The 26,289-nt window shown below is 38.5% G+C and overlaps 1 protein-coding gene across 1 annotated transcript in view; it reads right to left on the bottom strand.

The window, feature by feature from the left end:
* LOC101162515 (BMP/retinoic acid-inducible neural-specific protein 3) overlaps positions 1-25,598 on the bottom strand; it is a 70,251-nt gene extending 44,653 nt beyond the window's left edge. Inside the window, exons 1-2 of the mRNA XM_023954378.2 lie at positions 24,551-25,598; positions 6,902-7,267 (exon numbers count right to left, since the gene is read on the bottom strand). Of these exons, the coding sequence (XP_023810146.1) occupies positions 6,902-7,122 (221 nt within the window). The 5' untranslated portion in view covers positions 7,123-7,267; positions 24,551-25,598. The remainder of the gene's footprint in view (positions 1-6,901; positions 7,268-24,550) is intronic.
* Between the last annotated feature and the right edge of the window lie 691 nt (positions 25,599-26,289).

The following is a 26,289-nucleotide window of genomic DNA, read 5'->3' as shown; positions in this document are numbered from 1 at the left end:
AAACAGCAAGTGACTTTCTTTTTAAAACAGGAAAGTTTGCATTATATTTGAATTTTTTTTTTTTAATAAATCAGTTTTAATTAATGACTTTAGTTGTAGCTTTCAGATATTCTTGTACAGGTAATGTATTTTTAGACATCGGACAACATAAAAGGTAAATCAATCATAAAATAAGCTTAGAATCAGTATCTCTAATAGAAAGCAATTAAGTTGTTGAGTGACAGAAATATTTGCTGATCAGCAAATGTGATTTAAGAAAAAATCTAGAAAAGACCAATGTCAATCTGAGTTTCAGTCTTACACTGAACAAAAATATAAACGCAACACTTTTGTTATTGCTCCCATTTTTTATGGTATGAACTCAAAGATGTGAAACATTTTCAACATACACAAAACAACCAGTTCTCTGAAATATTGTTCACAAATCTGTCTAAATCTGTGATAGTGAGCACTTCTCCTTTGCCAAAACAATCCATCCCACCTCGCAGGTGTGCCATATCAAGATGCTGATTAGACAGCATGATTATTGCACAGGTGTGCCTTAGACTGGCCACAAGAAAAGGCCACTCTGAAATCTTCAGTTTTATCACACAGCACAATGCCACAGATGTCACAAGTTTTGAGGGAGCGTGCAATTGGCATGCTGATGGCAGGAATGTCCACCAGAGCTGTTGCTAGGGAATTGAATGTCCATTTCTCCACCATAAGCCGTCTCCAAAGGCGTTTCCGAGAATTTGGCAGCACATCCAACCGGCCTCACAACCGCTGACCACGTGTAACCACACCAGCCCAAGACCTCCATATCCAGGATGTCCACCTCCAAGATCGTCTGAGACCAGCCACTCGGACAGCTGCTGAAACAATCGGTTTGCATTACCATAGAATTTCTGCACAAACTGTCAGAAACCGTCTCAGGGAAGCTCATCTGCATGCTCATCGTCCTCATCGAGGTCTCGACCTCACTCCAGTCCGTCGTCATAACCCACCTGAGTGGGCACATGCTCACATGCGATGGCGTCTGGCACGTTGGAGAGGTGTTCTCTTCACGGATGAATCCCGCTTTACACTGTCCAGGGCAGATGGCAGACAGCGTGTGTGGCGCCGTTAGTAACGGTTTTCTGATGTCAATGTTGAGGATCGAGTAGCCCATGGTGGTGGTGGGGTTACGGTATGGGCAGACGTATGTTATGGGCGACGAACACAGGTGCATTTCATTGATGGCATTTTGAATGCACAGAGATACCGTGACGAGATCCTGGGGCCCATTGTTGTGCCGTACATCCAACAACATCACCTCATGTTGCAGCATGAAAATGCACGGCCCCATGTTGCAAGGATCTGTACACAATTCTTGGAAGCTGAAAACATCCCAGTTCTTGCATGGCCAGCATACTCACCGGACATGTCACCCATTGAGCATGTTTGGGATGCTCTGGATCGGCGTATACGACAGCGTGTTCCAGTTCCTACCGATATCCGGCAACTTCGCACAGCCATTGAAGAAGAGTGGACCAACATTCCACAGGCCACAATAGAAAACCTGATCAACTCTATGCGAAGGGGATGTGTCACACTTCATGATGCAAATGGTGGGCACACCAGATACTGACTGTTTGTTTGAGTCCCCTTACCCCCTCAATAAAAAAAAAAAAAAAAAAAAAAAAAACCTGAAGATTTCAGAGTGGCCTTTTCTTGTGGCCAGTCTAAGGCACACCTGTGCAATAATCATGGTGTCTAATTAGTATCTTGATATGGCACACCTGTGAGGCTGGGTGGATTGTCTTGGCAAAGCAGAAGTGCTCACTATCACAGATTTAGACAGATTTGTGAACAATATTTCAGAGAACTGGTTATTTTGTGTATGTTTAAAATGTTTCACATCTTTGAGTTCATACCATAAAAAATGGGAGCAATAACAAAAGCGTTGCGTTTATATTTTTGGTCAGTGTATATAGGGCACGGGATGGAGGATAACCAATATGTCATTATTTGTATCATTTTATTGTTATAAAGGTTCTTCTCTGTAGTAAATGAAGACAACAGCATTCTTTTGTGGGGATACTTTTTTTCCCCTCCTAAATATAAGAAGCTGAAACCAACCTTTGGGGGATCAGGTCCAAACTGCCAGAGTTGTCACCCAAAAATGGTTAAAAGTGAAAATAGCTGACACAACATCACTCCCCCTGACTTAACTTATTGCAAAGAGCCCATTTATTGGGGGGGGGGGGGGGGGGGGGGGGGGTCTGTTTTTTTTTTTTTTTTTTTGCTTGTTTCTTTACTTTTATGAGCTATTCCCTGGTGTGAGCTTCAAAAATCATCACCACATTTGAGAGCTGAAAGTCCCATGATTGCACAGGTTTGTGAAGTCTAATGGGACTAGATCAAAGTAAATTCAATTTGGCAAGATTTACAGGCTACTTACTTTTTTAGGTTAGTTTTTCTCTTTAATATCACCACTATTTATCAGTGCCACGCCGTGATAATCTGCAGGGCCTCAAACACAACCTTGCAGTTGACAGAAGCCTCTCAGGGGAGTCTGTGATAATGCAGAGTAATAAGTACTAAGAGCTCACTAATCACTTGGCCACATGAAAAGACAATTAATCTCGCCGCCCATGCAGCTCAGCTCCGGTGGACTGCTGCTTTTTGCCAGAGAAGGAAATATTAATAAGCTCTAACACAGCAAGTGATCACATAAGCCATAAAGCATTCTTGCAAAAATCCATAGATGTCAAGAAACCAATCCGTCCATTTTCAGAAACTCGAACAACAACCTCCTTAATGGCGATGGACATGATTCATGACACAATCTCTAGTAAGGCTGTTGAATTCTGATTCGTCTAACTGCGCTTCTGTCATGAATGATCTTTTTCTTATACTAAGCAACATTTCTTGGGTGCCCCATCTGATCAGCTGACCTCTTTAAGCCGTGTGACTGGCATAATGTGATATAAGACCACCAGCTGATTGTCACATGTAATACATTGAGATTCTTTTGGGGTATGACAGATTGTATGATCCCTGGCTGTGCAGAATCTTTTCTGCATGACGACACAGGCCAAATGTCTGCAAGATATACAGCCAGGAACTGGGGGTTTTCATAAAGCTTGCTGTCTTATTCAGTGTCTGAACTGACCTTTAGTTAATTTTTTTATGATTTAGAGCAGTAAATGTATTCCTCATTTGATCATTGTAAAAGTGTTCCCAGCGGTCTTTTGATTATGTTTATGCCGTTTTTCAGACAAAATCAAAAACCTGTGTCATTTTCTAGGACATAGTTTCTGCAGAGCGGCAGGAGTTCATCAGAAATTTCCCTTTGAGATATGGGCTGAAATGTTGGTGTGGAGAAAGCTTACCCTCATTTTCCATCATTCCTTTGTTTATACTCTCTCTGCCATTAGTTTACAGCCCCTCACAACTCCAACCTAACTCTACTGGTATAACAAAATGGCGAGCAATAACACAGCTATTCAGCCGTACAGTTTTGAGCTAGATGCCAGAAGATGTACAAGGATCTAGCTCAACTTCAAGTGGATGCATCAAAATGGAGCGAAGAAAGAAGCATATTACCTGCTCAGTGTACCACCTATGTCACTGCTACAAGCTTTCTCCAACTATATTTCTCGTATCTGCTCCTGATTCTCAATTTAAATAAAGAAGTACTCAAAAATGAAATTGTAACCCTTGTTTTCTTGATATATGCCCTCCATCTGAGAGAAATGCTACAAGAACATGATAAAAACACAAGAAATACAATTTTCATTGGAATGGATCTTTAAACTGCAAGTAAAGCAGCGACCAAAATCTGATCAGTGTTTGTCACATTTGAATTTTCCACCCACTGAAAATGAATGAATAAGACACATAGCATTAAGTGTTAAAGGCACCCGGGAATGTGCAATATTTCTAGCTTTGAGATGCTTGAGAAGTGTGCGGTGGGGATACTGACTGACAGTCCACCTTAAAGCAGCACAAATGAAAAAAACACTGGTTAAATCTGTCTCCTTTGAATGCTATACAAGTTCCATCTGAAAATAAAAGCAGCTATTGGTAATCCTAAATTAAACATGATTTAGTACTCCACTTGGATTAAGACTTCTTGGCACATCATTGGAAAAATTATTTTTGCAACTTTGGCCATCCAAACAAGTGAACCTGGGAGGCATTCTTGCTCTCCCAACATAAAAAGGCACTTTAACTTTGCAAACAACATAATATTAGTCTAAGTGTGTTTACTGTCATAAGTCTTCCATTTTGGTAGACTGGGGGTTTGGACAAAATGGCAAAAAAGATTTATCCTAATTTAGAGTAGTGAGTGGGTTGAGTGGTTCAGGGCCAAGTCACTGTTGTGTTCCTTTGTGTGTAAAGGTGAAGGTAAAAACAAACAATTCCCCTTTTTAACCCTTGTGCTATTCTATGGGGTCCAGATGACCCAAACCTTACATCGACGTGTTATCCCTACCATGACAAAGGTATATAAAGGTGAAGAGCATTTTATGTAATCCATGGACACCAGTGAAGATCTCATATCATTAAAGAAAAAAGGTTTAGCGCACTGTCTTGTGGGGTCCAGATGACCCCACTCCCAATGTTAAAGTGCCCAGGATAGCACAAGGGTTAAAACACTTAGCAAGCTACATTATAAACCCTTGATTTCAAGTTCAACCTATTACTTTAGAGTCTATGGCATACAAGAAAGTCAATTACAAATCAAAATGAAAACAAGAATTATTTATTGTGGCCAAATGGAAACCATTTAGGAACTTTCTACTCAAAAACATTTGAAACAATCAGATAAAAGAAAACCTCTCTTATTATTTATATTGACTGAAAACCATGAGAATCCAGAAAAAGCATGTCTAAAACTAAAAACACCCTTGTGTTGATTGACTAGAAATGAAGTACAACAGCCAGCTATTGGCAATTAAATATACTTGATTAAAAGATTATCTGTGAGCCTCAACACCTCTATAAAAGCAGAAGTTTTGGCAGTTTGCTGCTCTGGAGCAAAGAGGAAAGACATCAGGGATGATTTCCAAGAAGCAATTACTGATCCAAATAAACCTGGCAAGAGTTATGAGGCTATTTCAAAACAATTTAGACTCAAGCATTTAAAACATGAAGTATGGTTGAATTCCGTAAGTGTGGAAATGTTAGCAATTTATCTGTTCACTTCAAAATGAAAGAATAATTAGATACACCTCACATTCTACAAGCCTTACTTAATCTGAAAATTTTCTCTATTTTATATGTAAAAAAAATATTCACACAAGTGTGGCAGGTTTTGAGGAGAGATGACTCTTTTTTTATTAGTCAGCTGCAACCGTCCTCAGCTAAGATGGAGTTCAATTAAAAGTAGTTGAAAGATAAACAGAAATAAATTATCAAAAACATTGAAATCTATATAACAGAAACAAAAGAATTGTCCAGTCCAACAACATTTGGGCATATTACTTGCTTTTATTCTCACTACATTGGCTACTGCTCAAATTTAAAAAGATTTTGTTTTAACTATTAATCCCCTTAAAGGATAGGCTCCCAGTTATATTTATGATCTGTTGACACCCTACACCTCCAATCGTGGGTCCTAGGATCAAAACCTTCTTAAAGTCCCGAAAACCAAATTTAAAACTCGTGTAGGCTGTCCTCTGAAGCTGTAGCCCCTAGACTCTGGAATGCCCAGCCGTTACCCCTCTGCGTAGCTGAATCTGTTAGTTCTTTTAAAAAGCTCCTTAAGACATTTTTATTCAGATGGGCTTTTAGCTAACTTTTGCTTGTTGATTGCCTTTTATTTGTTTTTGTTGTATTTTACCTATGATGTTTTATTTATTTATTTTATTTTTTAATTTGAATTGCTTTTTAATCATGCCTTGTAAAGCACTTGGTGGTTTTTACTTTTGAAAAGTGCTATATATATACATTTCTAATATTGAATGAAAAGGACGAATGCTGGTGCCAATACTATATCTATATAGATGTTCTTTGTAAAAACAGGAGCAAAATTGTGAAATAAAAAACCATAATGCACATTTCCACAGCAGTTGATCAATCAAGTACAGCACACTAGTCATGATACTTCTAAGCACTAATCTAATCTAAGCACTGAACTGTTATACTGTTGACCATGTTTGCCTCAAACCTTTGTCGTCATGACAGCTAAGGCCTGATTCAATATTTAGGCCGGCAACACATCATCTAACCACGCTAACAAATCCACTACAGAAAAAGTGAGAAACAAAACACAAAAAAAACACAAAAAACAAAACAAAAAGACTTTAATGGCAAGCCAAACTCCAGATTATAGACTAAATGAAATGCTGCAACAAATAAAAACCACCCAGAAAGAACTGCTGAAACATGTCAAAGGATGAACATTAGGGATTTACTGAAATGTGCCATATTATTCACATGGTTGTATATCATTATTTCTATTACTTATGCCATCAATTCAAAAATGTTTTAAAAATTCTAAATCTGCTCAGAACTACTGCCTGACACATATAGCACGTTTTCATCTTACCTGCTGAATAACTGATTTCCATTTTTAACCAGCTTTACATTACATTTTATCAACGTTTTGTGCTAACATACAATATTTTTGGCTTCATAGGACAAAATAAATTCTATTTAAATGCAAAAAAACCATAGGAAAGTCTTTTTTTCTTATGACTCATACTTCCCCTTGGTAAATTGACGATGGGTGTGCAGTGTGGGAAGGAATTGCGGTGATATTTTGAAGGATTTTTTTTTTGTCTGATACTATGTTTTATAACACTTTATTTGAAATTATATTGATGTATAGTATATGGTCTGGAACTAACACAGGAGTACCACATCCTGATTTTTATAGTTCAGCTGGTGAGCAAAATAAATGCCTTGTCATGCTTAAAACAGAACCTACCTATATATCTTGTATCTGGTTGAGAAGCCTTGCCGGTTCTTCTCCACAAAATCGATGTACTCTGGAGAGTGGTGGAAGGGCCCCTTATCTGACAGGAGCCAATCCAGAGGTCCCCCAGGTTTGTCATTAGGAAGGCCGGCTGCTACTGCTGTTGTTGCGGCACCAGACCGTAAACACACCCAGCAGTGAAGGCTGAGGCTGATGACGCCCCATAGAGCCATCAGAGATGGAGGGGGTGGGGGTTGGGGGATGTTTGTGTGGGGTGGGGGGAGGGAGGGCGTTCAGCAGACAAAGACACTCTTCATTAGTTGACTCCTCCACTGGGATGACAAGGGGTCCTGCATCACCTCAACGTCCCCGGTGGACCTAAATGAAAAAGGAAAAAGAAACTGTTATAAATGAAACATCTGAGGCAGAGAGATGGGGGGGCAGGTTAAAAAGCACAACCTTGTTACAACATTGTGTAAAGATGAACCTGGTCAAATATCAGTTTTTTCAAAGATACTTATTTATAAGATGTGACGAGACACAATTGTGTAATCTAAAACCAAAAAATGCAAAACACAAATCATTTTTTTAGCTTTAGGATATGTTGCTTCCCTCATTTCCTTCAATGCCATCTCCTCTGATGACACAGGTTTGACAGGAGCCTTTGGCATCACACTTTATTGAGCTAGTTCACCACCTGAGCATCATTTTTCAATGTCTAGGGCAGCTGAGGTAACAAGTTGGTTAAAAAATAAATAAAACACAACGAAAAAAAACACAATTTTGACTATTTCTTTTCCATTTTAACTTTTTTTTTGTTAGTTTGGTTAAAAAGGATCTTGGTTACCTGAAAAAATAAAGAAAGGTTGTTTGGGTTTTTGGGAAGATTCATGTCTAAAGTGGCACTTCAAACTAATTGTGTGACACTGCCTCTTTTATTATCATGTTTGACAGCCATTTGTCTTCTACATATACCCACTTACTTGGTTGTGAACAAACATTTAGACTATTTCCATGATTGTTGTCTAAAAGTACAGTTGATGCAGATAAGAGGTTGTAAAGACAAGCCAAAAAGCACAGCTGACATGAAAATATGCTCCAATAAGTAGAAGTCTGAAGCTAATTCTGTAAGATAAAAAAGTATAAGTATATAAGTATTTTTTTATGGATTAGACTGTGGAACACAGCTTGGTAAATTCAGGATCAGGCTCCAAACCACTGGGTGGGGATAACAGTGATGGTGGTCATGGAACTGATGATGGGGCAGAATGAGATAGAAGTGTAAAGGATACCTTGCAAAGCACCTTAAAAGGTGGAGAGATAAACACTGATGAAATTTAAAGAAAAAGGAATTACACATTGATTGGCAAGAAAAGGTAGCAATAACTATTAGACCAAAGCAGTGTATGGAAACACTGAAATAGATGACAGTGTGGGAACTGAAAGTGACAGCGGCCTCATGATTCAATTCAATTCAATTCAATTTTATTTGTATAGCCCAAAATCACAACAACAGTCATCTCGATGGGCTTCGAAGTAAAACATGAACTCAAAAGGATCATGAATACAAAGAGTTCAATAGGAAAATACTAAAATGAACTAACAAACTGACTAAGCTATACTGGCATCCCTGCCCTTAGACCCCCCTTCCCATGATGGGGGTGTGGGGGGGTCTTCCTTACTGAAATTACGTCAAGACTTCACTGACTGCCAAAACTGAGATCTCTAAAAATGTAAAATAATATTATGATGCAGTAGTTTTATACACATTTGTAAATAAAGCTAAACATGGAAAATGATCATCTTTAAATATCATAGCCAGCTTTGCAGCTGATGCCCTTGCTAAGCTCCTTTACATTTCCTTTACAGTCGCTCTTATAAAAAGCCTTTGGCTCATTCAGACCTATCAATGTCCATCTGAGTCTGGACATATTCTATGGTAAACAATCATAACAATCAATTTCAGGGACATGTCAACCTTGGGTGCTATTAAAAAAATGCATTTGGTAAAATTCTGAAAACCAAATAAAAAAAATAAAAAAACATATCATCTGTAAACCCATTCACTCAAAGACACCAAAGTATTGAATTGTACTTATATGGAATTTATGGTTTTAATTGCTTCTTGTAGAAATTGCTTTTTTTCATAGAAAACATGTTGGTGAAATGAATTTGCAGACTTTTTAATTATAGTTGCTATATTGAGACATAAGTTATTTTAAACAAATAAATGTGTTTATGGAATCCACTTAAACACGCACACACACAAAAACAAATTAAAAACTGCTGCATGTATGTACATTTTCATAAGGGTAAAGCATCCCTTCTGTGACCTTTTAAGTTCTTTGTCCAAAACTCACTTTAGTCTCTATTTCCATTTCAAGTTTTGTCAGTCAAGCACTCAAAAGCCAAACACTTTTGCTTTTTATGTTTGAATGTGAGGTTGTTTGAGTCCCATTATAGTATTCTGATGACAGTCTGTCAAGTTAACTCAGCCGTGTGACCACATGTGTGTGTTCAGGATTTGAAAAATCACCACACTTAGTCCATTCCATGCACAGCAGGAGAAGAACGCACAACAGATGGTGTGCTGATGGACCAAAAACGGGTTTAAAAGGTACATCAAAACTATTATATGTTCATATACTGACATAGTCACGCATGAGGGTTAATTATTGAAAGTTAAGCATGCAAGAGAACTTTAATTTAGCCGTTTTAATGAGATGGGATTCGTTAGCAATTTGGAAATTGATTTTATTCTCACACTGCTCCCTTGACTCTGGCTGTCAGACCACAATGTGTGTCAGGTGTATGTGTGTTTCTGCACAGATTTCCTCATGCAATAAATGCAATTAATCAAAATATATATATTTTTACTATGTTTAATGTGAATGTTTGTTTTGTAATCACAAATTTTAAGTGTGAGTTCTTTGGCACAAATAAAAATAAATTACAAAAGATTTATGAATGATGATTACAAATAATTTAAGTCTATATCAAACAAAACAGTCTTAGCTTTCAAAGAATTTAAGATAACTTTTTTTTTCAATTGCAGGAATACATTTTACAGTAATGTCCACTTCCACATTTTAATAATTGGCTTTTGATTTGCCAGTTGTTTTTACATCTTGTGTCAAATGGGGTCTTAGTGGAGGACTATTTCAAATCTAAGAGCAGTTGAGAAAGTTTCGGAATCTATATCTATAAAATAAAAAATAAACTGAGTTTAGCGCTGTTACAGTAACTAAACAATTATTTTATATGTACAGAATACAAAAGGGTTGATAAATAGAGACTTCTGCACTCAATCCATTTAGTTATTTCACTTTGGACAAACAAGCCAATGCAAAGTCTGCAGATTACATGAATTTATGGAAAACCACTTTGCATTTATACTAAGAAAGGATGAAAGTAACTTTTTTTTTTAAGCTCAGCAATGTGTTTCAAACATCAACTAATTAAAAACAGTCTTATGAATTATTCTAGTTTATTAAATAGACAGAATGAACTGTCTTGCTAATTTGACCCAACATGTTTCTTCGTGATTTTATTGTTTACATTTTGGGAAACAAAGGAGAAAGCCAGAGTTGGAGAAATATAAATGCTCAGAGAGAGCAAAGGAGTTTTCCTGAATATGACACTAAAGGAACTAGATTAGTGGAAAGTCAAAATTTGTTCTGCTCTCTTATAGTATTTTAATATTTTCTTTAATTTTTCCTCATCTGTTTCCTCATCTATAAATCATTTTTTAGACATAATTTAGCAGTAGGTAGTAGGAGGAAAATCCAAAATGTCCCACCATCGTATTTATTTCACTCTAGGTATCAAAATGCACATATGCAGTTTGAACAGGTATTGAAGAAAGTGTAGGCATATATTTGTTGCATTTTAGCGCAGCACTTCTTTCAATAAAATAGTGACAGGAGAACAGCTACCCAGGAGAGAGAAAAAGAGCAAATTCCTTTTCAATTCCCTTACTTCTTTTGTTGTTGCAGCGAACGAGTCCTTCAGCAGTTTCTGTTTTTTTTATTCCGCTGCTGCTGAATAGTTTATTCGTGCAGAGATGGAGAGACCTCTGTCTTCCTCGCGTTTCTGTTATCTTGTGCCACACTCTGTGTTTGAGCTCCCCGCTTCCCTTTTCTTTTTTTTTTCTTCTACACCTCTGTTCCCTCTGAAGAAAAGGGGGCCGCACAGCGAGCAAAAATGCATTTTGTATGTTTGTCAAGATCTGAAATTCCTACGAGGTACCTTGTTACAGTGTTGCCATTCAAAATATAAATTTTATTCACACTAAATCTGTATTGCAGTGAAAATATGCATGATAAAAGTTATATTCATGTTCTATTTTCTCAAGTCTGAAGAAAAAGGTAATCCTTTCTACAATTGCAATACTATTATTATTCATAGAACAGATCTTTTTTTATGTACAAATTTGTGCAATTTTTGAAGTTGAGCATTTTAAATTTAAACTTTGATCTCAATACTTTAGGTCTTTCTTGAGATTTTTTTGAAATTTAAATTTGTATTTGAAGTTGTTTGGGTTTAGGGTTTTACTTTAGCATATTGTGGTATTCACAGCTCAGGATTAAAAATCAAAAGCCTCCATCAATGTGCTTATAATTGATGTTCGACATCTGTCTTCATATAAATAATGACTTTCCTTTTTTGTTTACTTCATATTTTTGTGTTCTTTGGTTTTATATAGTAAAAAAAAAATACTAAAAGTACCTGCATATCTGCGAAAGGACTTGGATCAGATTTTTCAGTTGAGCATCTGAACAAAATACTCCATTATTTTGTTTCCATATCTCAAACCGGCAGGTATCCAATATTGAGAAGCAGCATTTGCATACAAAGTCTGATATTTACTTTTAAGTATCCATTCTTATTTAAATTCTTTAGTATTAAAACTTTAATGTGTAAATGGAAAACAGAATACAAAAAACTTAGGGTAGGGTTGGGTTATTAGGGCAATAGTGTTTCCTCCTTATCGAGTAAGAAGATCAAAGCTATTCTATTTGCAGACAAGTTACCACATTATGAAAAGCAATGCTACAATCATCTGTACCGTGTTTACCAATTACCGACTCAAAAAAGTTTTAAAAGTGTTGGGAATTTTTTTAAACTTATGTCTTTACGTACATACGCTCTCTGACTTTCAAATTGTAGCCATCAGATCATACTTATGGCCAAGTGAACGGCTCATTGTTTGACATGTTGAGTCTTAAAAGTAGCTTTGAGATTTATCCTCTACATACTCTGACTCTTTGCTCACCAAGATACATTTAAAAATACAATTAAAATATTTATATATACAATATTAATAGGCTTAATCACTGGCCGAAGTATCACTCTGCAAATTTCACAACCTATATTCTTGATTTGTAGTCCCCTAAAACCATCAAATGTGTAGCTTTATAGAGGTGCCCACATCCACTGATGATATATTGTTTGCATTTGATAAGGATGTACGTCTAATTTATTTATAAGTTTATTAATGCATAAACTTTTCAAAGTGCGTTTTTTTTTTCTCATAGTGTTGTTGCATTTCTGATTCCTTGCCTAATAAATATAATAATGATGCAGCTCATTCTTCATTTTTAAACATTTAAGTTTAAATGCACTAAACGTCGATTGAGAGAAATTCTTGAGGACTTGAATGTGTAAATGCAGGTCTGATTGTTGCTTCCCCCCATGTGTTGAAGTGTCCTTGGGCAAGACTACGAACCCTGCATTGCTCCCTGTGGCCTTGTTAGCACCCCGCATGGCAGCTTTGCCGTCATCAATGTGTATCTAGGTTAATGGGACTGTGACGGTAAAACATTTTCAGCCTTGAGGAAGGTGGAAAAATAAGAAAAATAAGTGCACTGCTTTTTTCCAAATTCCACAGAGGCAAAATATATAGAAAATGTTATCATTCTATTCAAATCTTGCAGATTCAAATCTTGCAGTGGGAATTTTACTTTTGGTTACATATAAGAAATTATAGTAAGCTGTGTATGAAAAAAATGTGCAAAGAAGCATGCATTGTACAAACAAATGCATCCTCTAATTGTTCTGATAATAACATAGGTGGAAAATACTGCACAGGTTAGTGATATTGAAGACTTAGTCAAATACGACAGGTTGACCCGCATGTGTGCTGTGGGTTTTTGGGTTGTCCAGGCCTTTTGAGGGTCGTAGACAGGAGTGGACGCATCATAAGTGCAGGTGTCTTGCAGTAACCTTGAGACCTCAAGAGGAGGTCCTGAAAATGGAATGTTCGATTTGGTAATTGTAAAGTGTCTGTAAGGCTAATGTAGGTTACACACACTTATGACATACAGGTGATGGTGTCACATGATGTTCTTACACCACACTCTAGTCATTAAGGTGCGCACACTGGCTCCATAATGGCCGCTTGCAGGTGATGCGTAAGTGTGCATAGGACGCTCGTAGGATGTCCATGCAAACTACGCTCTTTTTGTCTAACTCCCTCCTTTCTAAGAGTCAGGCTGAACATGAACAGCACTAACGGGCACTTGCGCAGGGTTTGGTTGTGGCTGAAAAACCGAAAAAAAAGTGTACGACATACCTGCGTCTTACCTATGTCACCCTTACTTATTATAGTGTTTACTATGACTTGCTGCCCGAAGCAATTTTAAAGAAAGAAAATGTGGTCAAACATTTGCCTTCATTGGGGTCACAGAGTGTTCTTCGATCTGCGTGCCCCATACAAATATGCCCACTTTTATGCCCGCAGACAGCCAAGACAGAACCAGCCCTCCTATCCAGCACATTCAGTCTTTTTTGTCCTTGTTTGTGCTGCCTGCTCCCCAGCAGAACAAAACGTGGACCATAGCAAAGGCTACCACAGGGTCATAAAGACTTCTTAGGACAAGCTTACATACTCCAGGGGAGGCTGTTTATTTCACCAATTCATTTAAAACTTGAGGGGGGTTTGACAGGCCCAAATAAACTGTAAATAAGATATTTGTCTGGGAAATATAGTGAACACACTGGTAGTATCCTGAACTTTAAACTAAAGTCATATGACTTACAAAATAATTAAGAACCCTCATTAACATTGAGGCATTTTAATATTTTAATAACACAACCAATCAAAGCTTAGCAAAACACAACTCTTGGAACTGAAAAAGGATGCATTTTCCTTCTCACATAACTGCATACTAATCTGGGTTAAAAGTGGTTTTGCTTTACATTGCACTTTTTGTATACATGGAGTGCCCTTGCACAGAGGGGATTGTATGGCATGCTAAAATCAAACTAGAGCACATAGGTCATGTTAAAAGACTCTTTAATCCTATCATCCAACAGGCAGCTATCCAAAAGCTGATGCAGGAGAATACTCGCCTGTCTGATCTCCATTCAGCCTTTTTTTTTTTTATACGCCTTAGTCTTTTTTTCTATCTCTTCTTCCTCAAACAATCTATTTTCTCCCTTCTCTGCATTCTCAAACACTTCCATTACCTACTTTGAGTCACATTCTTTACGTTTTATGCACTTTCTGTGACAGTGCTCTCTCCCAACATTAACTGCTGGTAGACAGGTGAGCACAGACCATTAGAATGATATCATTGGCTAAAGAGAGCCACCTACCAAAACTGTGCCATCAGCTCCCTGCATGGTAAAATATGTATTTGTTTCTTTTTTTAAGATCACAGGGGCTTTATGTCATGATCTCAAGCCGTATTTATACATTGCTTTTCATCAAACACTGCTAACATTCTTCTCCTTGAGGCTCCTCCCTGGAAACCAAATAATCTAAAATCCACATATCCAAGGTTTGGAGATTTAATAGGAAGGAATTTCAATTTGAAGCAGAAAGGCAGGCACTAGGGTTTGCTGCAGATCCACTCAAATATGATTTTGCTCAACGCGTGCCAGCAATAGCCCAAGGCTGTTTCAAACTGCTGTATGAAATGAAATCTTTTTTGTTGGTGTGGAGGTTTCCTCAATGGAGTTGTGGCAAGAGAGTAGAAGATGGGGAAAAGATTTCCCAAACGTAGATGCACTGATGATTTGCATCTCCAGAATAATCAGATGCTGTAAATGCTGTCAGGAAATGCAGCGTTGTGACAGTCTTTGCGCATGCATTCATGTTTATTTTCACATAGCTGTTATTCCATGTTTTTGTTATAAAGGTTCTGCAAAGGACTAATCTATCTTTTTAGCATCAAGGTTGTCTGTAATTGCAACAAAGGTTTTATAAGCATTTTCCAGCTCTTAAAACATCTCTAACAGTTATGTCAAGGTTAGGTGCGACTCTCCAGCTAAATTTAAAGTCAGCATGGGTACCCATGCACAAGCCCTTCAGCCTTGTAAGATGACAGACAGTTGTTTTTCATTGATTTAAAAAAAAGCATTTTCCAGTGCACTTTTCAACTGGAAACATAATGTTCTGTTGAGAAACAAAGAAGCAGAGAGATTGCAATTTGTCTTTTAAAGTGACACCTGTGACAAGGTCCTATTTGTTTTTGCAGGGCAGAAATATCCATCTGGATGTTCTCATTCCACCAGTTCCATTGAAAGAGGGGGTTTTAAACAAATGACTATTCAAGTGAAGTGCAGCCATCTGTGGATCAAACTCCAATACCCATCCGTGCCTGTAATGAAAGGTATGCAGCAAGCACTGTTAAATAATTAATATTTTTCTATCAAAAAGTCAGTTTTAATGACACCCATCAAATGCAAGCACTAACTTGTCATCATTTGCTCTAAAGACTGTGCTCCAAGATCAATGTCCCAGCAAAGACTCCCTGCTGGGTTTTTTTCTCTTACATGCATTTTTTTTTTGGCTGTTAAATTCTGTTCAAATACTTTTGCTTTCCTTTAGAGGTTTAAAATAAGTTGCAACCACACACAAGCCTATTTGGGCAGATGCAGAGATATTGTATAAAAACAAGTAAAACTTCCAAAACAGAAAAAAAAAATCTAATCAGAATTTATGATTTGAAACAGCTTTTTTTCTCCTTTTTGTATTTAAGTTTAAGTACAAACAGTCACAACTGTCCTTGTGGCTAGATATGGGCTGTCTGTGGGCAGAAACTGGGGCACAGAGGGAGAGTGGACTTATCAAATGAACAGCACTTACTTCACCCTTACTTACACGTCGCAACAACCTGTCGCGTGTAGTATGCCTAAAAATAAGTGCTTGAACATTTTCAATCTACGGGCTCACTGCATCTCACTGAGGTCTACAACTTTACTATTCTGTGCGGGCCACTCACAAGCCCTGTGCAAGTTTGCACATTATTTGCCTGCAGATGGCTCCGGTTTCCTCCCACCGTCCAAAAACATGCTTTATAGGTCAATTGGCAACTCTAAATTGTTCATAGGTGTGAGTGTGAGAGTGAATGGATGTGTGATATGTGGCCCTGCGACAGACTGGTGACCTGTCCAGGGTGTCCCCTGCCTTCGCCCACAAGTGGCCAGGATAGGCTCCGGCAGCCTCGTGACCCCAAAAGGGACAACGGAAGAAGATGAATGAATGGTCAAGACTATAAATGTTATAGTTGACTAACCTGTTCAAGTAGGACTTAAATGTAAGGATGGATAGTTTTGTTTAAAGTGACAAAAATAAACCATATGAAAACTAAATGTTTAAACATATAATATACCAACAAGCAAAAAGAAAAGTGTACAGATCCTCACATTTTCATGACAAATTTTAGAATTACAACTGTTTTTTCTAAATCTTCATATTCTGCATATATCGTTGTGGCACTGATTTACCACAACAGGATTTACTAACTAATTGGCAGATATTTAATTTGCTTGGCTATAATTGAATTATCTGTCTGTTTGTCTTGATATGGTGCCCTTGATTATCTTACTGGAAATTGATGAGAGTTCTGCCCCCCTTAAAAAAAAAGAAAAAATTTAAACAGAAAAAACATGTTACCTCACTGAAAAGGAGCAAGTTTAAATTCTTAGCTTATCTTTGGGATGTTTCCATTCTTAAAATGCATCTCTGTCTCTGCAGATGTGAAGCACAAAAAATGCTTACAGCATTAAAAGCTTTCTTATAACATGACATCAGATTTAAGTTGTAATCTCCTTTAGGGCATAATGTATTTTTTTTAGTTATGTTTTTAGTTGACAAAGTAATAAGAGGGCAAACCAAAGGCATGTTTCATTCAAAGCTCTAGCACAGTTTTCTATGCACGGCATGGGGCTGGCATGCCCTGCAGCTATTTGCAACATCTGTGTGGAAGTCACTCCCTTTGCTGTTGCATGTTCCTTCCACATTATTAAGATGGAGGCAATGGAAAAAAATAAATAAATAAATCAATGCTGACTCCTCAAATAACCTCTTGCATTTCACTGACCATCTGGGATAATGAAAAATGTCTGCAAATGTTTGATTCAATAAAAAAAAAATCATTTTATAGTTTACTAATAAGAAACAACCTAAATGCCCTGCTTGTGAATAACTATTATGCATTAGAAACTGGCTTAAACATGTCTCTTATACTATGTCTGAATTCCTGCCCTAATCCCTAACTACTAAACAGCTATATAGTGCATGGGAATTTCTAGAGCACTTGATTTTGGAATTGTAGATCGGACAGCAATACAAAATGGCGAACGCAATATAGTGCACTATGTAGTGAGTAGTGAAGGAATTCTGACCCAAACTAAACTATTTTTATAACTATTAAGTGCATTTTTTTATGATAAAATTTGGATGTCTCTACATTTAACAAAAGCAAGTGTGTTTTGGGATGCAACTTTGCCAGAGTGACATGTTTGCTCCAGAGATATAGCCCCTTTAAACTGGAGGAGCGTCAAGATCCAAACATGGCAAAGCCGTTAGGAGGATACTGATAAAGTGTTGGTAAAACAATGAAGTCTAGAGGTCTTTTTTTTTTAAATCTCTGCAAAGACCAGATGAAAAAAAAACAAATGATGCCTACAACATCTGCTTTCAAAGTGGTGGATGCCAGCGCCGTAATGGTCACTTGCCGAGGTCTTAACATATCCATGTGTGCTGTAGTGTATCCTTATCCTCATCCATGGCTGGAGAGCTCATTACAGCAGGTCTCCTTTGTTGGCATGGCTAATGTGCAAACTGAAACGAGTCTCTTGCTGTGATATCTTCACACTTAAAGATAAACATTGGTGGAAAATGAGACCAACGGAGGGATAGGGGTGGGGGGGGGCTGCTTTACAGGAAGCGATTTGAATACAATTTTTCATTTGAACTTCTTTAGTGGGATCTTCTTTGTAACTTGTCTGCGAGCCAGCCCTTAAACCATCCTCAAAGTAGGAAAAACAGGAACTGATAAACTTTACATCTTCCCCTCTATGCTGACTAATGAGGTTTTTGGCCCTAATTAACCCACTTATCTTCCCTCCTACAACTGTCAGCAATGCCTCTCATAACTGAGTCGGGGTTGGAAGAAAAGAAAAAAAATCAGCCTATATGAAATTATAATATCGCTGCCAGTTGCACTCATCCGGCTGTTTTACAAACAAATAACAAAAAGAAGAGCTCCCGTGGCGTCCTGAGACCAGAACTTCAAAGCGGAGAAATGTCACAATGAACGCTCTCACAGGCAGGATGATGAACACACACGTTTACAGATCTACAAACATGCATTTATAATCATCACAGATGAAGATGAAAGCGTTAACAGTTCCACTGCTGTACTAAGCTGCATACATGGTGGAAGATCAAATGAAAGAGTGCCTGAATTGTGTTGTCCTTTCGAAAGGTCGTGTAGGTGTATTATATTTTATTTATTTTCTATTTTTGTCTGAGGGACCACAAATTTATTTCAGCGACTCTGGAGAAGCAGTAGATCCGTTTAGTTACAGAGCTTTTCTTTTTTTTTTTTTTAGCAACTTCAGCTCAGAAAGATTTAATTCTGTATCATCTATAGATCTACAGCTAGAGACAGCATTTGAAAAATGTTTGTTATGGAACTACCATAAGTTTAAGAAATTATTGCTAACCGGTAAAAAGCAGAAGGCACTTCAAATATTCCTGTTTGCATCCAGCTATGTCTTAGTCACATGCACTCACAGGGGTGCTGCAAGCTTTTGGATTGTCCGGGCCCAAAATGGGTTGTAGAGAGGAGTGCCTGAATCTTAAAGGGAGTGCAGGTGTCTCTTGCAACTCCTTTGAGGCTTGTGCGGCCACTTTAATGGACGTTATAAAAATGGAACTTACCATTGCTGTGCATGTGGTTAGTCTATTGTTAGGTATTTATAAGGATAATGGCAGTTACACCAACTTATGCTGTCGTACGGTGCCATTAACGTCAGCATTTAGTAAGGGACTGCACGCTCCACACAATTCTGCTGGGGGACCCAAAACTGAACACCTTTCTGTGTGGAGTTTGCATATTCTCCCTGTGCGTGTGTGGGTTTTCTCCGGGGACTCCGGCTTCCTCCCACCATCCAAAAACTTGCTTTTTAGGTTAATTGGTTACTCTAAATTGTCCATAGGTGTCAATGTGAGGTCTGATTGTGGCCCCCGACAGACTGGCAATCTGTCCAGGGTGTCCTCTGCCTTCTCCAGCAAGCAGCCAGGATTCCGGCAGCCCCGTGAATCCGAAAGGGAACAAACGGATTAGAAGATGAATGAATGAATGAATGAATGAATGAATGAAGAATAATGAAAGGGTTAAGCAGAAATTAAAGTTGATTTAAATTTACAATTTAATGACCATTGTTGTGTATCTTTTTTTCTGTTTTGTGTCTGGATTTTTGTTGACAAAGAACAAGTCTTAAACCAAAACACAATGCTAAAAGTATTATGGGTTTATTGAGCTATCATCAAATAATCAGACCATTTGAAATCCATCTAGAGCACCAACTCCCAAGAGCTAAACCCAAACTCTTAGACTTTTGGCAGCACTCTCCATCTCAAAAAGAACCAGATCTGACCTACCTCCTATCTTCCAAAAAAAAAAAAAATTGCAGAGGGTCATTTTAGACCAAAATTGTGTTTCGGAGAGCAGTGAAGGCCAAAACGATTCCACCACAAAGCTCTTACATATTTACTGATGCCAGGATACTCAAAATAATTAATGGTGAAAAGCTATTAAAGAGAAATCATAGGAATTTGCACAGGGAAGGACAGTGTTAACTTCTAAAGGTTTGGATTTTAAAATGAGTCAGGAACTCTTGCAGATAAACCAGTATTCCCACTATGTGTCATTGCCACAAATCCACAGGAGGCTTTCTTGGAGGCACACTGTGTCATTTTTATTTAGGGCCTCCATGCAGTTGCCACAGAACATGCAGTGCTTTTGAAACATCCACTGATCTTTCAAAGATTATTAAAAAATATATATCTCACAAAAGTAGAAAAGCTTGACAACAAAAACTTGTAGATCAGAGAGACCTTTTACAACTGACCCATCTCTTTATATCTGACTGGATGCAAAGTTCAAGGCAGACTGCAGTTACTAAAAGATTTACGGACAGAAACTGAACTTTCTTTTCAGTCAGGCTATTAACTTTTTTTGTTTTAAATGTCTCCTTCCACAGTAAATAAGTGTCTACTTTGAAAACATGAAGCAGCCCACTAAAATATTTTCCTCTTTGATGAGGTTTATTAAATATGTTTTAGTGCATGCTCCTCCCTTTCTCCCCCTCTCAATCCTCATTGCAGTTCACCTGGGAGGTGTGGTACGATTATTGACACCTGTCGATTGAAGCCCAAGGGGGCAAGAACTAGAGACAGGAAGCAGTCATCAAAGCAGGAACTTGTAGTGCATCTGTTTGGTTCTTTGCTGAATGTAGTGTCTTTTACCTATGTTCCGACGATTTTGATATTTTTAGGTTTTGTCATTTTCGTTTTGGATTGGGCCTTGGGACTTTGTTTGTTTGTTTGTTTTGATGTTTATATTTGCTAAAACAGTCTGTAGAAGTTTGTTCAATGTGGATTGGCCCCCTGTTCCCCTATCTTATTTTATGCTCAGCCAAGGTTCCAATCCCATTGTTGTTTCACTATAACTTTTCTCAATTTTTGGTTTTCTTATATAATAAACTGTGTTACTCAAAGTTTCTGGTCTCCCTCCTCATGTTTATGAACATTTTCTTTCCCACTGTGATGCTACGTTCACGCCATCCTTTGTAATACATGTTCAAGTGGCCACTTTAAATGAAGAGTGTGTGTATTTGTGCTTTACAAGTTTCCGGGTTCAAAACTCTTGAATTCACATGTCGTTAAACATATTTTTAAGTCTGCTTTTGTGCTCTACGTACAGAAAATGCATAAAAAAACAAAACTATATGGAATGCACGTTAAAAGCTAAACCAGTTCAAATTTGCGTAATTGGGAACTTGGATTTGGTAGTGACATATGGATGGCGTTCCTTTTAATTTAAAGAAGTGCCAACTGTTTGAAAGTTCATCATAAAGGAGAAATAAATAATTAAAGTTTGTGCCCAGCAGGAGTTTTATGAAACCAAGTCGTTCGTCTATCGGAATAGAGCTGTGAAAGAAAAAACCGGGAGCAATATTTGTGAGATTTGCAGCGCTTCAACATTTCGCACCAAGCTTTTTCAAATGTAGGTGCATGTGCTGGTATTGGGTAATAACAGCCCGGTGTTAACACCATATGCTAAAAGCGTGTTAAAGAACCCACTATTATTGCAGGTCGAATGGTTACGGTACCTGCACCGGTGTGAACATTGTCTGAAGAGGGTGTTCCTGTCTAGGCTGTAACATTATCAATCTTTTCTTGTTTTTACCAATATATTAGTTTTTAAATAGCAGTATCAAGCTATGTTATATCACTGTGCTGTGTGCATCATTTCACATTTCATAGATAAAAGCAACAGCTCTCACATTACAAAATAATGCATAAAACAGATGTCTATTCATAAATGTAGAATAAATAATGTTGTGAAAATTATACATTACTTTTTTACCTTCTAAATGACTTCTAAAGCTTTTTTTTCAAGCATTAATTTATGTTTTATTTAATCCAAAAAGCAAATTTGAATAGGTAACTTTTTCCACATTGGTCATTGTGGTTTATGCTGCTTATATTAGCATAAATACCTTTAAATAAATAGAACTGTACATTGTTTAGATTGTGCTGGTTTTATGACGGGTATTTTAAATTTTTGCTTTCATCCCTGTTCCGCGACATTGACTTTCTAGAAAGGCGCTCTATATGTAACATTTATTATTCTCATTATTAGTTCTAAATTATTATTTTTGATGCTATTATTAGTATTATTATTATTATTATTTTATATTAGCTTGAGGTAAACTGTTGAAGCAAAATCCTGTTAAGCCCCACCCTTTTTTGTTGACTTTTTAATAGGCTCCACCTCTTTTCGACCTTGTAAAGCTATGTTGCTGAATCAATGGATATTTTGATAAAAACTCAATAACTGTTTGCTTGAATGAGTTCAACTTCTGCGTTTTACTTTGCATGTTGCACCTAAATCAAACATGAGAAAAGGCACCTAATTTTTTTTGCCACCCAAACTTTAAACTCCCCACATGTGCATTTTATAGGGTTGCATATCACTGAGTGGCAGAGAACATACAAAGAGTGAAGCTTCTATAAATCACAGTGAAACCCCAAATAGATCTCTTCTCTTGGTGGCCTTGTGGGAGCAGGGACAAAGGTTGCTCTTAAATTAAAGGGACACGTTCCCTTTCGAACCCACTTTTCCAATTTCACCGGCATTCTCTGCTGGAGCACAATGGCTCCCTGAAAGCCTGCAAATGTGGTTACTATTAGAAGAAACCTCTGCGTGTCGTTCTGCTTACAATCTGTGACATCGGTCCATTTTAATGAGAAAAACTTTTGGCTCTTGTTTTTTTTTTAAAACGTGGCTGCAAACTTGCAGGAAGAGCGCTCTCGTGGGTCTCCTTCATGTGCTCCTGCAGAATATCCTCAGGCTGCGCATTCAATTACCAGTTGCCTCAGAGAGAGATTTTGCTTTAAAGCCCTAGTCACTCTTAATCTGAAAGATTCTGTTTTAATGTCTAAGTCCGTCTCAAATAGCTCAATGATGCCATTTTTCTCTCTTTTCATGATTTTATTTTTACCCTATCCAGCCATCTCCTGATCTCCCTTCTCTCCCTGCAGCCTTACTTCTCATTTTACATTAAAGCTAGACTCTTTGGTTTGCTCATTATCATAAAATAATGGGCTGTGGATATTGAGAATATTCGCACAAAGCCTGACCCTGAACAGCAAACCTTTCTCTTTTTATGTGTATAATTTCCTCCTTTCATTTCTTATTTCTAAACTTTTACCCACACCATCCTCTCGTCTGTTGCCAATCACGATCAGCTGGTTATTCCTTATTATATACAAGCAATTTGCATGTCAGCATTTGCACTCTCTTGCTTTTACAGTGACAGTAAGGATCATGGCCGTGCTCCTTCTTTTTTGTTTCCTCCTAACCTCCTTCCTCTCTGCCATCACATATAGGAATGATGCAGCATTCAACCCTATCAGCCACCCAACACTGAACTGTAAGAACAAGGAGCGCTCTCAGCCATGTAATTCCTGCTGTTGGCATTAGCCTAAAAGCCAATAGCTGCTTTTCTGCTCCCTCACTGTTCTCCCTGTAACTGTGTTTTTCAAGCTCAATTTGTCTCCTTATGTCTTCCAACGGCAGCTGGCAACAGACACACACACAGAGATTAGACACAAATAAACATATACAGCACAAATTGGGACCTTGGCAGTTGGAAGATGTAGAATTGGGTTTTGAGCTGTTAATTTCTCTTTTTTTCCCCTATGCATGGTCCAGGTGACAGACAAAAGGGGAGAAATCTCTCTTTTCACAGGAGGAGACAGTGTGCCTTTCAGGCATGGCTCCTCCAGTATCCTGGGACATGGGGACATTACTGAACAGGGGCTCTGTTGTGGCCCTGTAAACAGTCAGAAGCTTCTGCAAAATGCTTTTGCATAGCAATGAGATTTTTTTTTCATTTTTTGCAGCACAAGTTTGTTAACCTTGGATCATAAAAAGTTACATCAAATGCATTGCAAAAAAACCTTCAAAGGAAGCTGGTTGTGTCATTATTTAAACTCCACTTGCATTCTCTCAGGACATGTGGTTCATTACATTATCCCAATAGGTTCACTCAAGTTCCGCCCATGAAAGCGATGCTGCAGGGTGAAAAGATTAATTATAAAAACTGTGGGACCCTTTTTCTTGTTTAAAGCAGGGTGGTCTCTCGTCAGCCAGAGTGCCTGGGAGAGTTTGCTTTGTCCACACATCGGTGTTAGAGATCTGATCCTCCACAGGCAAGAATGCCAATACACCCAAGAGAATATAGATTAGAGATGTTTCTTGGAAAGGCAGATAAAGGGGATGGCAGAGTGGGTGAGGTGGATGGATGGGGGGGGTGGAGGTGTGGGGTTGTAGGCAGACAGAAAGGAGGGAGAAAAAAATCAAGACATGCTCTCTTGGAAGTCTGAGAGGATGAGGCAGTTCCTGTGCACGTGTGTGACTGTGGTCTCGCAATTGCGCACGCATCCCAGTTTCATTCAAATGTCAAAGCGCAGCAGATTTCACACTGAGGCTCAGGCACAAAAGCTTGCATAGGCTATTAGTGAAGTTAAAAAAAATTAAAATAAAACCACTGAGCAGGGGCCATCATTCAGTGGATTATGACACTTCACACTCAGACAAATTCAGCAGTGAAACATGTTTAATAACTTACCAGCGTTTGGAGCAGCAGACAAAGTTTAACTCAGTATTTTCCATGTTCCAGCTGAATCTCCGTGGGTCTCGGGAGGTGAAACGGCATAAAAACTCATGTCACAGACAGTTTCCTGAGGTTTTGTGGCAGCTCCGACGTGAACACAAATGAAAGGATGAATGGAAAACTGGACTCCGAACCCCCCGCACGCATTGGCTTCTCTGGATACAATCCCGACGCGAGGTACACCGGTGAGAAACTTTGAGAGCGCAGATGAGATGCGCTCAGAGTAGCAGGCAGCCCATCCGAGGCTGAAGAAGAAGACGGTTTCTTCTTTATCTTTTTTTAAGGGTTAACGACTTTACAAAATGAAATCGTCGAGTAGTCAAGGGAAGCCAGCGGAGAGGAGAGCAGACGGTCAGAACAACAGGGGGAAATCGGCGCCTTGACGCAAAAACAATGGACCCTGCGCTGGACAGATGTAATGGAATGCGCCAAAAAGCTGCCCCAAATAGGCTGGACAATATCCCGATGGAGATTCTCCGGTTATATGTATATTTTTGTTGTGTCTTGACCCGCCTTCTCGGTGTAGCTGCGTGGAAGAGCGCAGGATCCAGATCCTGTTGGAGTAGTCGACGTGCGCACAGCGCAGAACAGGAACTGGCGCTTGAGCTCTCCCTGTCTCCCTCCCTCACTTTGTCACATGCTTAAAACACAAGTAGCCCTCTGTAACTGCTGCCAAAGTAGGGTTGACTAAGGTGGGCGACGTGGGGGGAATCACAAGATTTCTGTTAACAGTATTCCACTTTAAATGAAACCCTGATCTGCAAGCGAAATGCCATTGTCACTGTTCTCCATTCACCCATGGAGCTTTTATAACGCACAAGGTATTTTTTGAGGCCGTGGAAGAATGGGTTATTCTCTTAAAAAAAGAAGGTGTCAGCATTTGAGTCCTCATCTGTTTGAGCTGCCACAGAAGGCGTCGAGCACACCGTCTAATCCCGCGCGTTTATGTCTTCAGGAGTATGAGTATGCATGAGCTGTGACTCATTAAGTGGCACCGCAGTGGAGATCTGCTGAAATTACCGCGCCGCAGAGATATAGGCTCGGAATGAACGAATCGATGCTGGCATTTTCATAATGACTATGACAGCACGCATTATGGCAGCAGGGATCAGCGTTCTTACAAGGCAGAAGATTTTATTTCAGGTTGATCAAAATCAGCGCCGCAGAACAGGAGCTGAACTGATTTAGAGGGAAGGCCTGTTGACTCACTTCATAGAGATCATTTATTTACAGAGAGTGGGAGGATAAGAGTGTTTTAATTTCATATTAAGTACAGTTTGAATATAAACCAAGATTGGATAGATGTTGATAAAAAAAATAAAGTTTCAAGAGATGAAACATTTTTTTAACTCACCAGCTAGTTCATTCATTTTTTTCATTCATTCTGTCGTTCAATGCATTCGTTTTTAATATTTATTTTTCTGCTGCAAGTCAAGTGACTAAGAACTTAGGACGAAATCCGTTTTTAGGGGGCGTTGAAGTCCTCAGCAGCTTGAATGTGCTGCTCATTAACCTGCTTCTCCCTCGAGTTTTTTTGGCCATTTAGCGTGCCTGCGCCACGTCGGAGCTGTCCGCGGTGCTGAAGTTGATTTATGCCGCGTCCCAGCTGAGATTTGTGTCTGATCCGGCGTGACACAGTCCCCACTCTATATTACTAAGTGTCACTTCCGATCAGCAGGCTGGCGGAAAAAAAT

This window comes from Oryzias latipes, chromosome 4 (genome assembly GCF_053564925.1).
Source record: "Oryzias latipes strain Hd-rR chromosome 4, Olatipes_Hd-rR_3.1".
NCBI lineage: Eukaryota > Metazoa > Chordata > Actinopteri > Beloniformes > Adrianichthyidae > Oryzias > Oryzias latipes.
This window is presented reverse-complemented; position numbering and strand designations above follow the sequence as displayed.